Consider the following 12089-nt stretch of genomic DNA (forward strand, 5'->3'; position numbering starts at 1 on the left):
ATGGAGACAGTTCGTTTATTTCTCGAGGTTGCTGCTGGTCGAAACTGGATTGTTCACCAAATGGATGTGCACAATGCCTTCCTCCATGGTGATCTTGAAGAAGAGGTATATATGAAACCTCTACCCGGTTTTCATGTTGCTGATGAAAAGAAGGTTTGTAGATTGCGGAAATCCTTGTACGGTCTCAAACAAGCCCCTAGGTGTTGGTTTGCAAAACTAACCACTTCTCTTCGTGAATATGGTTTCGTTCAATCCTTATCTGACTATTCTTTGTTTACATTCGACAAAGGCGGCATCCAGATCAATATTCTCATATATGTCGATGACATGATTGTGGCAAGTAATTCATCCGGAGCGCTGCAACTTTTCAAAGATTATTTGGCAACCTTTTTTAAGATGAAAGATTTGGGACCCCTTAAATATTTCTTGGGCATTGAAGTATCTAGGGGAAGCACAGGTTTTTATCTAAGTCAGAGGAAGTATGCTCTTGAAATTGTTGTCGAAGCTGGTTTACTTGGGTCCAAACCCGCTGATTTCCCGCTTGAACAGAATCATAAATTGGCTCTTTCCAAGTCGCCATTGCTTTCACAACCTGCACAGTATCAGCGGCTCATTGGACGTTTGATCTACCTTGCTGCAACACGACCTGATTTGGTGTTCTCTGTTCATATCCTCTCTCAGTTTATGCAAAATCCTCGCGAGGATCATTGGCAAGCAGCTCTCCGCGTGGTCAAGTATCTCAAAGGTACGGTTGGTCGAGGGATTCTGTTAAAGGCACGGACAAACTTTCAGGTCACAGGATGGTGTGATTCAGATTATTCCAGTTGTCCTCTCACTCGTCGCTCTGTCACCGGTTACATTGTTCAACTAGGAGCTTCACCCGTTTCCTGGAAAACGAAGAAGCAGGACACGGTTAGTCTTTCCTCTGCTGAAGCAGAGTATCGGGCCATGGTACATCTCACTAAAGAGTTACTCTGGGTGAAACGTGTTCTAACAGATCTTGGCATTGTACACCCTCAACCTATGCACGTTTTGTGTGATAGTTAATCGGCTATCTACATTGCTACAAATCATGTGTTTCATGAACGCACAAAGCACATCGAAAATGACAGTTATTTTGTCTGGGAAAAGATCCAGTTAGGTGTTATTAGTCCAGTTCATGTTGATACACATCACCAACTTGCATATATCTTCACCAAACCACTAGGCGGCCCACAATTTGAAACTTTCCGTTGCAAGTTGGGCATTCGCAACCTCCATTCGCAACTTGAAGGGGAGTAATGGAATATTGTGTATAATCATATCCCACATGTTTAGGGAAATCATATCGTATATATATATATATTAAATGCTAGCAGATATCATATCATTGTATTTATGTCTTAGGATCCTCTATCAGCTTATATAAGCTATGTAATCGTCTCTCTGCAATAGATCAGAAATATTCACTCGATCTGGTCTTCCTCCTCTGTTCATTTCAACTAATATCACTGACTGACTAACCTATGCATGTGAGACATCAATACTTAAACATCAAAGAAACAAAATTGCTGTAACAGAAATGAACCAAACAACAAATCAACCATAGTCCTTAAGTTTTGCGTATTTCAGATTAAGTTTTTTTCCCAACTCAAATTAAAACCCAAAAATCAAAATGAAGTTTTTAGCTTCTTTTTTTTTTTGTAAGGTTTTAGCTTTTAAATCGAGAAAGTAGTTTTGGTGTGAGTTGCTTCTCGTTTCATCTAGGATATAGGCTTTTTGATTTATTTTAGTCTTAGAATAAGTCTTCCACTACGTAAACGATTTTATCAAAACTATTTTTATCAAAACAAATCAAATTGTTTTATCAAAGCGAATTTTAATTAGTGTTGTTCATCTTTGTATTAGGATACACATGAATAAAACCATTTTGTCGTGACTGGTTTCAATTATCTTCTGGTTTTGTGACATATTTGATATGGTTACATGTTTGATGTAGCTTTATGGCATATTTGATTCAGGATGGATTCTCAGTCACTAGAAACAATGGCAGGTTTAAATGCGCAGAATAAGTACATGGAAATGAATATTGAGGCTGAGGCTGAGGCTGAAGCTGAAGGAGCAAGTGAAACGCAGCTTAGTCAAGTGAGTGATATGATATTTAATTCTAATAAACCATTAAAGTCTTATGTTTGGAAATAGTTTATACCGGTAGGAGTAGAACCAGATGGAAATCCCTGAGGTCGTTGCCTTTATTGTAATAAGAAGCTAATCATAGATACTAGTCAAGGAACATCCCTTAAAACGTCATTTAGATATTTGTCCAAAGAGACCTCTAGGTCTGAGTGAAGAAAGTTTTTATGATCACATAGTAGATCGCGATATGGTTAGTGAAATTATTGTATACCATATTTTCCTTTCCAATATGTTGAATATAAGAAAGTGAGAACTAGAGATAGGTTCTGGGAATGATGTGTTTAGGAGTTATGATTTGAAAAAAAAAATCTGAAAAAAGTTTTTGCAGAATTCAAAAGAAGAGTATGTTTAGATTCTGATTAGGTTTTGGAAGAACTAGAGGAGTAAGAATGAGAAGAAAATTGTTGTTTTTGTGACTCTGAACGGTTTTTTTGAATTTGGACTGGACCAGGTTTTTTTACCCACCGCAGCATCCCTACGTGTATATGCATCAAATATGATAACATATTTGACTTTGTTCTGATCATTTTTTAAATCCGCAGCTGACCCTGGGCTGGGCTTAAAAACACTGCTCTAATGTGAACTTTTAGTCTGATATAGAAGGGTGTGTAAGACTAAAGAGTTAAATGGTAAGAAACAGACACAAAAGAAAGACAAACAGAGTTCCTTTTTTAGTAATACAAGAAGGTTAGCAAGTAAACAAGCCAGCCATTGAAGGTCTCTCACAAAATCCCTCGTTAGACCTTACCCCAAACCACAAACACACAACACATTGCCATTTTCACTACAAGGAATCATCCCATCGCTGCTCAGGAATGAGTAATGGGAAATAAGGGGAAAGAGGGATTTGATTGATTTGCTTTTCATCAGTAGTTGTTGGGCCATAACTGTTGCTGCGTCTGTTTAGACGCGTCTCTAGCGTTTTGTTGTTGTTGGTGCTGGTGATGGAGATGGTCTAATGACATTGCACCTTGTGAATGGTAAGGACTGACATAGCCATGTCCTCCAAAATGCTGTTGTTGCTGTTGAGACGGCTGCTGCTGCTGCAGTTGTTGGGCTTGACGGAAACCAGGAGGCTGCTGATTCTGATGACCTGGGAAGCTGTAATATCCACTTCCCGGAACCACTCGCGAGTTGGGTTGTTGTCCTTGATGCCATGCTGCTGAGTTATCGTTCTGTAGATCAAAGCAAAACAAAAACAAACCTATTGGTTAAGGTTTGGAATAACAAAGACGGGCACATAAAACTACGATCCAAATTTTCTGAACTGAAAAAATCCGTCTAAAACACGATCAGCACTGAAAACCTAGCCAAAACCAAACCTCAACCAAAGTCAAAAGATGAAATTCATGTTTACTAAATAAATACAATTTTAACTAAGAAATGTTATTTCTTTTCTATATTATTCTTAGTTATATCTATATATCTAAAACCAGACCTAAACAGAAACAAAACTTCAGCTGACTAATGAGAAAACCAAACCAAATTTCATGGTTTACCTGCTGCTGAAGTGATGATACCAAATGATTGCTATCCTTAAACTGCGAGGTCAAGACATCCTCGTACGAGTTTGTAGCATTTGTGGGATTCAGAGGGAAGTTGTTATTTGAAGCGGCGCCACCTCCAAAGCCGTAGGCAGAGGGAGGAGGAACAGGAGGAGCGGTTGCTTGCGTTTTGTATTGAGGAAGCATAGCAGCTAAGGACTGATGATTCCCAGTGGAAAACGCTTGCTGATAACCTGAAGCCATGTAAGGATTGTAACTTTGTGCCATGAACGGGTAGCTTATCAAATTACCATAAGGCCCTAAAGGCATCCCGGGCTGATGAGAGTATGGGTTTAAGGCAAGGTGTTGTGCAAGAGCTGCTGCTTGTTGTCCTGCACTGGGCATCGCGTTTTGAGTAGAAATACTCGCAGCTCTCAGTGCCTAAAAACAAAATATGAGTAAGCAGTGGTATTAAGGGAAAGCTCTGAATATGTTTATATGGAAGAGAAGAGGGAATTTGGTTACCTCGGCCATGGACATTGCTGGATCACTAAGTGAAGAGGGAGCAGCAGTGTTGTATTTTGTTGGGAAAGGTGAGTAGTGAAGATCGGATTCTCTTGAGTCTTGAATGCCTGATGGGAGTAGAGTGTTGGGTAACGTACTTGTATATCCTTGCTGCTGAACATTTAGAAAAAAATAATAGAGATTGTTAGAAACCTTTTCAGTGATCTTTCGAATGTGTGATGAATTTTTAAGGTTTAATAGTGTTTGGTTTTTAGTTACCATTACGCTGGGGAAGTTGTCGAGATTCTGCATTCGAGGATTTGTTTCCGATGGAGGGTTCAACTGTTGGCTGTTTTCATATCCGTAATCTGCAGGAGATGAAAACTTGTACTGATGACCTTCTTCTTGAGGAGGTTCATGTTGCACGGCTTCTGTCTCAGACTCAGTGGGAGAATGGTAATTCTGGGTACTTGGATCGATTTGATAAGACACTTGTTCATTAGTAGCAGGATTTCTCAGCTGTTCTTCTTCCTCACCATAGAAGTTAGTGTCGGGATGTCTGAATGATGAATCATCCTCTGCTTCTAGTGGTTCATCCAAGTTATCATTCAAGCCACCACTAGCTTGACCAGATCCTATCCCGGAGCCAAAACTTCCGAACATTAGGTGCGAGCATTCTGAGGAATGAACTTGCAGGTGATTGGGGATTATCACTGCAGGTTTGTCTTCTTTTGGTAATGCTTCCTGCTCTTCTTCATTGTCTATAGTAAGTTGCTCAAAACCGGTAGCAACAGATGCTGAAACATCTTCGGCTGAAAATAGTGGAAAAAGCAAACAGAACTCAAAAACAAGGACAAAGTGTAAGAAAAAGCTAATAAAAAGACTAACACTGAGAGTATCTCACCTCCATTTTCCTCATAAGAATGTCTCTCAGCTTTGTTATTTTCATCATCACACACTGAGGAGTCTCTAGAATCATCATCAGCCAAATTTCTGCTTGATACTGAAGCAGGCGGATTGTGATCCGCATTAGGAGGCGGCTCAATTGGATATGTTTTTGTTTCTTGATGAGTCTCATCCAGATGTTGAGACTCACTAAATTGGTCGGCAGACATCTTACCTTCAGCAGCAGGTTCCAAGACAGAGGAAGATTGATGAGAAACATCTTGTTTCTCAATTGAAGGCCATTCATCCTTCAAAGGGGCTTTAGTTCTGCTTTCTTGAGCCTCTGAAGAACGAGGCAACGCGATATTCTTCTGCTGTTGAGGCCTACCCATTTTAACAATATCAGCCATAGTTCTTTGCCCGGGGTTAGCACTAGCCCAAGCGGATTGATACGCAGGAGTAGGCAACGACGACGAAGCTACTGCATCACTCGATCCCGTTGGTGCTTTCTTGACTTCAGAGCTTGGAGGATCACTGCAAAGCAAAGGAAATACTAAGATAACACAAAATAATGATATATTTAACAAAGTAAGATAACCAAAAGACCACATGAAGGGAAGAACCTGTTTGATAAAGGTTGGCGTCCAAGAACACCAGATGAGATAGAAGAGGCTGAAGAGCCAGCCCAATGATTACGTGGTGCTCCGTTTTCTCTTCTGTTTGCAGGTACACCTTGAGCATTTCCAGTCCCTGAACCAAAATCCAGTTACAACTTTAGAGATAACCAAAAAAGACCACAGCCAACAGAAGAAAAAGAGAAACACTTTCTTGCAAGAATCTGCATCTTATTTACCATTAGAGTTATACTTGTTTCCGCCACCTCGAGAGGTGTTGTAACTGTCATTACCACTTCTAGCTCCACGATTTGGGATGTTCCGCGTCCAGGAGTCTGCAGGATCTTTGGTCTGACCAAACAAAAACAAAATAAGTGAGAAGAACACAAAAATGTAAATCATCATCTGAAGCTAGTGCCTATAATTTAACTAGTTACTGGTTAATGTTAAATCCACAAACCTCTTTCTTCTTCTCTCGTTTGCTCTTCACCTCATGAAAAGTATCTGAAACAAGTTTTAACGAAACAACATTAACCAATAGCTAGCTTCAGCAACTAAAAACAAAAAACAAAAAACAAAGGAGAAGGCAAAAAAGACAAAAAAAAAACAGAATTTTAAGTTATTTCCAGAAACAGGTAACAAATGAAGATTGAAGGATCAACCAAATCCAATAAAACATTACCATTTCAAGAAACTTAAGTTAAACAAAATATAAAGTTCTGACACATTCTTACACAAGTCGTAACACCTTTAACATGACTACTCAGAACAAGAACAAATTCTTTAAAAGCTTCCTTTAAAGTTTTGATTTTTTGGTTTTTAATGCAGAGCTCTACTTCAATTAAACAAATTCGAAACTAAAACCCAGAAAGAAGAAGAGCTTATGGAGGGTTGAAAAAGAGAGAGAACCTTGAGAAAGGAGACGACTAACAGTTTCATCAGGATCCATATCGCACTCAACTAGCATCGCATAGATCTCTAACTCAGAACAGTTGACGATCTCTTTCAAACTCTGAACAACCTTTCTCGAAGACGCCGGAACACCCGTGTTGTTCGTGTTACTCACGCCGCCGCCACCTCTACCGCCCATTATTTTCCCCTCTCTCTCTCTCTCTCTCTCTCCGGATTACCGGAAAACAAAACGAATCAGATCTGAACTGAAAAGAAACTTCTTCAGCTCTCTCACGATTCCTTCTCCAGCGATTTCTACAAAATTAAAGGATTCTCTCGATCTTCGTATCTTCTCTCTCTCTCTCTCTCTCTCTCTCTCTCTCTCTCTTTCGTTCTCTCGCTATTGGCTTCGAAGTATATTGGAAGAAGAAGAAGAAAAAAAACCCTCTTTTTATTTCTTAAGCTTCTCTTTGGGTTTGGGGCTAAATTGGTTTTGTGAATAAAGGAAAAAGATTCAAATTTTTGGAAAAAAAAAAAAAAAATTTGGAAAGTTATGTTTATCAAAAATGGTAATTAAACTAATTAATGATACCCCAAAAAAAAAAGGTTATGTAATAAAAACAAATGGTAATTAACTTATTTCTTTTGGTAGGTTATTACCCTTTTTATTAATTGTTATTTATTAACTTTATTTATTTTTAGCATATGAGCCTATCTTTCATATTAAGACATGGATAGGTTTTGGATAATGATGAAACATAGATTTAAAACAGTTGTTGCTTGTTGCTGAGATTCGGATTAAATTATGTCTTAAAAATAAGATAAATAATTGAGATTTGAATTTTTTTAAGATTCGAGAGGAAATGATGTTCACGCGCTATAAAAAACGCGTGAAGAGACTGGAGAGAGAGAATCTGAGAGTTTTTAAATAATGTTGGGAATATTGGATAAGAACGTAATTGCGGGCCTACACCTAATATGGGCCTAAGCCCATTCCAGCTACCTTCAGACAAAAAGAAAAAAAAGTTTAAACAAAAATTAAATGGATGACCAAGTTAAAGATGAGCTGGGTGAAACTTTGTACGTGGCAGGTTTTGAAGGGTTAGAAAACCCCGCACCAAAAAAGAAGAAGAAACATCTGATATAACTTGTGGTAGCTGTTCTACTTTGATCAAACAAGTCTTTTTGCTTTTTATTACATATGGTGATCTGATGATCGGAATGTAATTTTAATACGTATATGCCTCATCTTACAATGTGTACAAGACTGTTTTTGAAAATATATCGTATCTCATAAGTCATATCATATATTCATCACTATAATTTGGTCGGTGTCTTGAAACGGTATATTTGCATTGCATGCAAGTTTCCCCTTGTTCATTGTTTTGGGGAACTCACCTCGGACGATTTGGCATGCTTGATACTTTAAAGGACATGTTTGTTGATAACCATTATACAGGGTGATTTGGAGGTTGTGAAAGAGTCCCGAGGCAATGAAAAATCTCCAGGAAAACATACTTCGGAAGGTATACATGCTACTTGAGCCCGAAGTTTCTAATTAAGATTTTAAGTATTTTTCCTTTTCGCATTAAGATTAGTTTGGTGTTTAGATCTAAGGCTTTGGCTCATATAACACTATCCACATGTATTTTCTAAAGGATTCACTTCAGTACCATGTTTCATTTTTTTTTTTTGCTTTTCACCCACATTCCCCATATGAGCCTTAGTCTCAGTGTTAGACACCACAAGCAAATCGAATTTCAAAGAACAATAATATGCAGAATTTTGTAGTTTTCTTGAGTTTGTACATTTGCTCTTGTTTGAAGTGTACAGGTTGCAAATAAACAATGTGATCCATATCAAAAGTTGGTATGATGATCAAACTGATGATGGTCTATAATCTTTTAGAAAAAAGGAGGGAAGTGATCTGGTAACAAACTAACAAGGAATAAGAATTTTCTTCCTAATTATGTTTCCTCTATACCTTGATTGCAGATTCTAGATTTCTCTTATACAGATTTAGTCACAGACTAGTAAAGTTCCTCAAGACTTCTTGAGAGCTATCTAACTAGTGATGAACCGTAGAATAAAGCTCACTGATATATATATATATATATATATATATTAGCACATGCACAAACGTACGAAGACATGTCAAAGTTAAAACTTCTGACCAAAAAGTTGAAATGTTTGATAAGGGTCTCTTAAATTTGAGAAAGACATTAAGCCATATTTGTTCAATGGATTGAGAATTTCTTCTTGCCGTCATACTTCCGTTTGGTTTAATATAAATCAAAATTCGAAAGCATTTAAGAAGGTATAAGTGATGTACCAAAAACAACTTTGATGTAATTAAAAAAAATAAACTCTTTTTTTTTTTGTTGTTGTTGGAGAGAGTTCAACTGATTCCATAAAATGTTTTCATTATATTCACAAAAATAAAACAATATAAAAAAAAAGGCAAAGTGAATCGGTGGTCACAGAACAATCTGTACGTGTGGGAGAGAATGCGAACACCGAAACAGAGTAGCCAAAGATATATAAAAAAAGCATTGAAGGAAGCAAAAACAAAACATGAAAAGAAGAATCTTGATGGTAAAAGTTAACGAACCACAAATATCAACGACATAATTAACAAAAAAAAGAAACCTTTTTTATCTCTCTCTCTCTCTCTCTCTCTCTCTCTCTCTCTCTCTCTTGCTGCAGATGATAAAAGAATCAGCTTCTGAATCAGAAACTCACTTCACACTTTCCCCAAAGCTATGGGATTCGAGAGCTCTTCATCAGCTGCTAGCAACATGAAACCTCTTGGCGGCGATTCTAAACCTCAAAAATCCAATACCGCTCAGTACTCTGTCGACGCTGGTCTCTTTGCTGATTTCGATCACTCCATTTACTCTGGCAAGTCTTTCAACTACTCCAAATCTGTAATTTCACCACCCAGTTACGTTCCGGACGAACACATCACTGCTTATCTGTCTAATATCCAAAGAGGCGGTCTTGTTCAGCCTTTTGGTTGTTTGATTGCTGTTGAAGAACCTAGTTTTAGGATACTTGGTGTTAGTGAGAACTCTGCTGAGTTCCTTGGTTTGTTGTCTCTTGCTTCGACCTCTCATTCTTGTGGTGGTGAGTTTGATAAAGTCAAGGGTTTGATTGGAACCGATGCAAGGACGCTTTTCACGCCTTCTTCTGGAGCTTCTTTGGCTAAAGCTTCTTCCTTTACTGAGATTTCGCTGTTGAACCCTGTTTTGGTCCATTCTAGGACGACCCAGAAGCCTTTTTATGCTATACTACACAGGATTGATGCCGGGATTGTCATGGATTTGGAGCCTGCTAAATCTGCTGACCCGGCTTTGACCCTTGCAGGTGCTGTTCAGTCTCAGAAGCTCGCCGTTAGGGCCATTTCTAGGCTGCAGTCGCTTCCCGGAGGAGATATTGGTGCTTTGTGTGATACTGTTGTGGAAGATGTTCAGAGACTTACCGGTTATGACCGTGTTATGGTCTATCAGTTTCATGAAGATGATCATGGTGAAGTTGTTTCTGAGATTAGAAGATCTGATTTGGAGCCTTATTTGGGTTTACATTACCCTTCAACAGATATTCCTCAGGCCGCTCGGTTCTTGTTCAAACAGAACCGTGTCCGAATGATTTGTGATTGCAATGCTACTCCGGTTAAGGTTGTTCAGAGTGAGGAGCTCAAGAGACCACTTTGTTTAGTCAACTCTACTCTAAGAGCTCCTCATGGGTGCCACACGCAATATATGGCAAATATGGGATCTATAGCTTCTCTTGCTCTCGCAATTGTGACAAAAGACAAAGATACAAGCAAGCTTTGGGGATTAGTTGTAGGCCATCATTGTTCTNTGTTCAGTCTCAGAAGCTCGCCGTTAGGGCCATTTCTAGGCTGCAGTCGCTTCCCGGAGGAGATATTGGTGCTTTGTGTGATACTGTTGTGGAAGATGTTCAGANTTTGCTAGCTAGTGAAGCCATGGGGAAGTCACTTGCCAATGAGATTGTTCAAGAGGAATCACGCGCAGCTCTTGAAAGTCTCTTGTGCAAAGCTCTACAAGGTTATAAACACAAGATGTTCTTGATACAACTTTCATGTTATGAGTGTTATAAACTAACAAGAACATTGATTTTTTGCGTTATTCAGGTGAGGAGGAGAAAAGCGTAATGCTAAAACTGAAAAAGTTTGGTCAAAACACTCATCCAGATTCGACTTCTGATGTGTGTGTTCTTGTGAATTCATGCACGAGTCGGGATTATACTGAGAAAATCATTGGTGTCTGTTTTGTTGGTCAAGACATCACTAGTGAGAAAGNACCTAATGAGGCGCAAGTTAAAGACTTGGTGAATTGGCTGGTGGAGAATCACGGTGATGAGTCGACTGGTTTAACAACTGATAGCTTGGTGGATGCGGGATACCCTGGTGCCATCTCACTTGGAGATGCGGTTTGTGGTGTGGCTGCCGCGGGGATTTCTTCAAAAGATTACTTACTTTGGTTCAGATCCAATACTGCACGTGCTATCAAATGGGGAGGAGCTAAACATCATCCAAAGGATAAAGATGATGCCGGAAGAATGCATCCGAGGTCATCGTTCAAAGCGTTTCTTGAAGTTGCGAAAAGCAAAAGCTTGCCGTGGGAAATCTCAGAACTTGATGCAATCCATTCCCTGAGGCTTATAATGAGAGAGTCATTTACGAGCTCCAGGCCAGTTTTGTCTGGTAACGTTGTGGCAAGAGGTGCTAATGAGCTTACTTCTTTTGTGTGTGAAATGGTCAGGGTGATTGAAACCGCAACTGCACCTATTTTTGGTGTTGATTCTTCTGGATGTATCAATGGTTGGAACAAGAAAATCGCTGAAATGACGGGTTTGCTAGCTAGTGAAGCCATGGGGAAGTCACTTGCCAATGAGATTGTTCAAGAGGAATCACGCGCAGCTCTTGAAAGTCTCTTGTGCAAAGCTCTACAAGGTTATAAACACAAGATGTTCTTGATACAACTTTCATGTTATGAGTGTTATAAACTAACAAGAACATTGATTTTTTGCGTTATTCAGGTGAGGAGGAGAAAAGCGTAATGCTAAAACTGAAAAAGTTTGGTCAAAACACTCATCCAGATTCGACTTCTGATGTGTGTGTTCTTGTGAATTCATGCACGAGTCGGGATTATACTGAGAAAATCATTGGTGTCTGTTTTGTTGGTCAAGACATCACTAGTGAGAAAGCAATAACAGATAGATTCATCAGACTGCAAGGAGATTATAAGACTATTGTTCAAAGCTTAAACCCGTTGATTCCACCGATCTTCGCCTCAGATGAGAATGCTTGTTGTTCAGAATGGAATGCAGCCATGGAAAAGCTTACCGGATGGTCAAAACACGAAGTGATTGGGAAAATGCTACCTGGTGAAGTCTTTGGAGTTTTTTGTAAAGTGAAATGCCAAGATTCACTCACAAAGTTCTTGATCTCTCTGTACCAAGGAATTGCTGGTCATAATGTTCCAGAGAGTTCACTGATTGAGTTCTTTAA

At 39.0% G+C, this 12089-nt stretch overlaps 4 protein-coding genes across 5 annotated transcripts in view; 3 read left to right on the forward strand and 1 right to left on the reverse strand.

The window, feature by feature from the left end:
• On the forward strand, positions 1-1047 carry LOC109127273 (uncharacterized mitochondrial protein AtMg00810-like). The gene has a single exon (XM_019231851.1). It carries the CDS (start codon positions 1-3, stop codon positions 1045-1047), a length of 1047 nt encoding a protein of 348 aa, XP_019087396.1.
• Positions 2783-7023, reverse strand: LOC104723267. Of its 2 annotated transcripts, none has more exons than XM_010441596.2 (9): positions 6572-7023; positions 6123-6166; positions 5902-6013; positions 5672-5798; positions 5068-5582; positions 4443-4975; positions 4185-4334; positions 3675-4100; positions 2783-3350 (listed from the first exon to the last, which is right to left on the reverse strand). In XM_010441596.2, exons 1-9 carry the CDS (start codon positions 6750-6752, stop codon positions 3042-3044), a joined length of 2397 nt encoding a protein of 798 aa, XP_010439898.1. In that variant the 5' UTR covers positions 6753-7023; the 3' UTR covers positions 2783-3041. The 2 variants fall into 2 exon arrangements, with proteins under 2 accessions (XP_010439898.1, XP_010439897.1); XM_010441595.2 differs by having other exon boundaries at positions 4185-4337; positions 6572-7022.
• Positions 9138-10530, forward strand: LOC109127274 (phytochrome E-like). Its single transcript, XM_019231852.1, has one exon. The coding sequence runs from the start codon at positions 9316-9318 to the stop codon at positions 10528-10530; it is 1215 nt and encodes a 404-aa protein (XP_019087397.1). The 5' UTR covers positions 9138-9315.
• Positions 10542-12089, forward strand: part of LOC104727942 (phytochrome E) — a gene marked incomplete in the record, with an annotated part of 9505 nt that continues 7957 nt past the window's right edge. The window contains 3 exon segments of the mRNA XM_019231853.1: positions 10542-10623; positions 10710-11531; positions 11618-12089. Coding sequence (XP_019087398.1) covers positions 10542-10623; positions 10710-11531; positions 11618-12089 — 1376 coding nt within the window.

Source organism: Camelina sativa, chromosome 11, assembly GCF_000633955.1.
Source record: "Camelina sativa cultivar DH55 chromosome 11, Cs, whole genome shotgun sequence".
Taxonomy (NCBI): Eukaryota; Viridiplantae; Streptophyta; class Magnoliopsida; order Brassicales; family Brassicaceae; genus Camelina; species Camelina sativa.

Excerpts from the sequence above, each read along its gene's own strand:
- LOC104723267 (XM_010441595.2), bottom strand. The coding sequence starts at position 6,752 with ATGGGCGGTAGAGGTGGCGGCGGCGTGAGTAACACGAACAACACGGGT. Across the intron at positions 5,583-5,671 it reads CGCCAACCTTTATCAAACAG|TGATCCTCCAAGCTCTGAAG; the intron begins GTTCTTCCCTTC and ends TTTGCTTTGCAG. Across the intron at positions 3,351-3,674 it reads TATCATCACTTCAGCAGCAG|AACGATAACTCAGCAGCATG; the intron begins GTAAACCATGAA and ends TTTGATCTACAG.
- LOC109127273 (XM_019231851.1), top strand. The coding sequence starts at position 1 with ATGGAGACAGTTCGTTTATTTCTCGAGGTTGCTGCTGGTCGAAACTGG.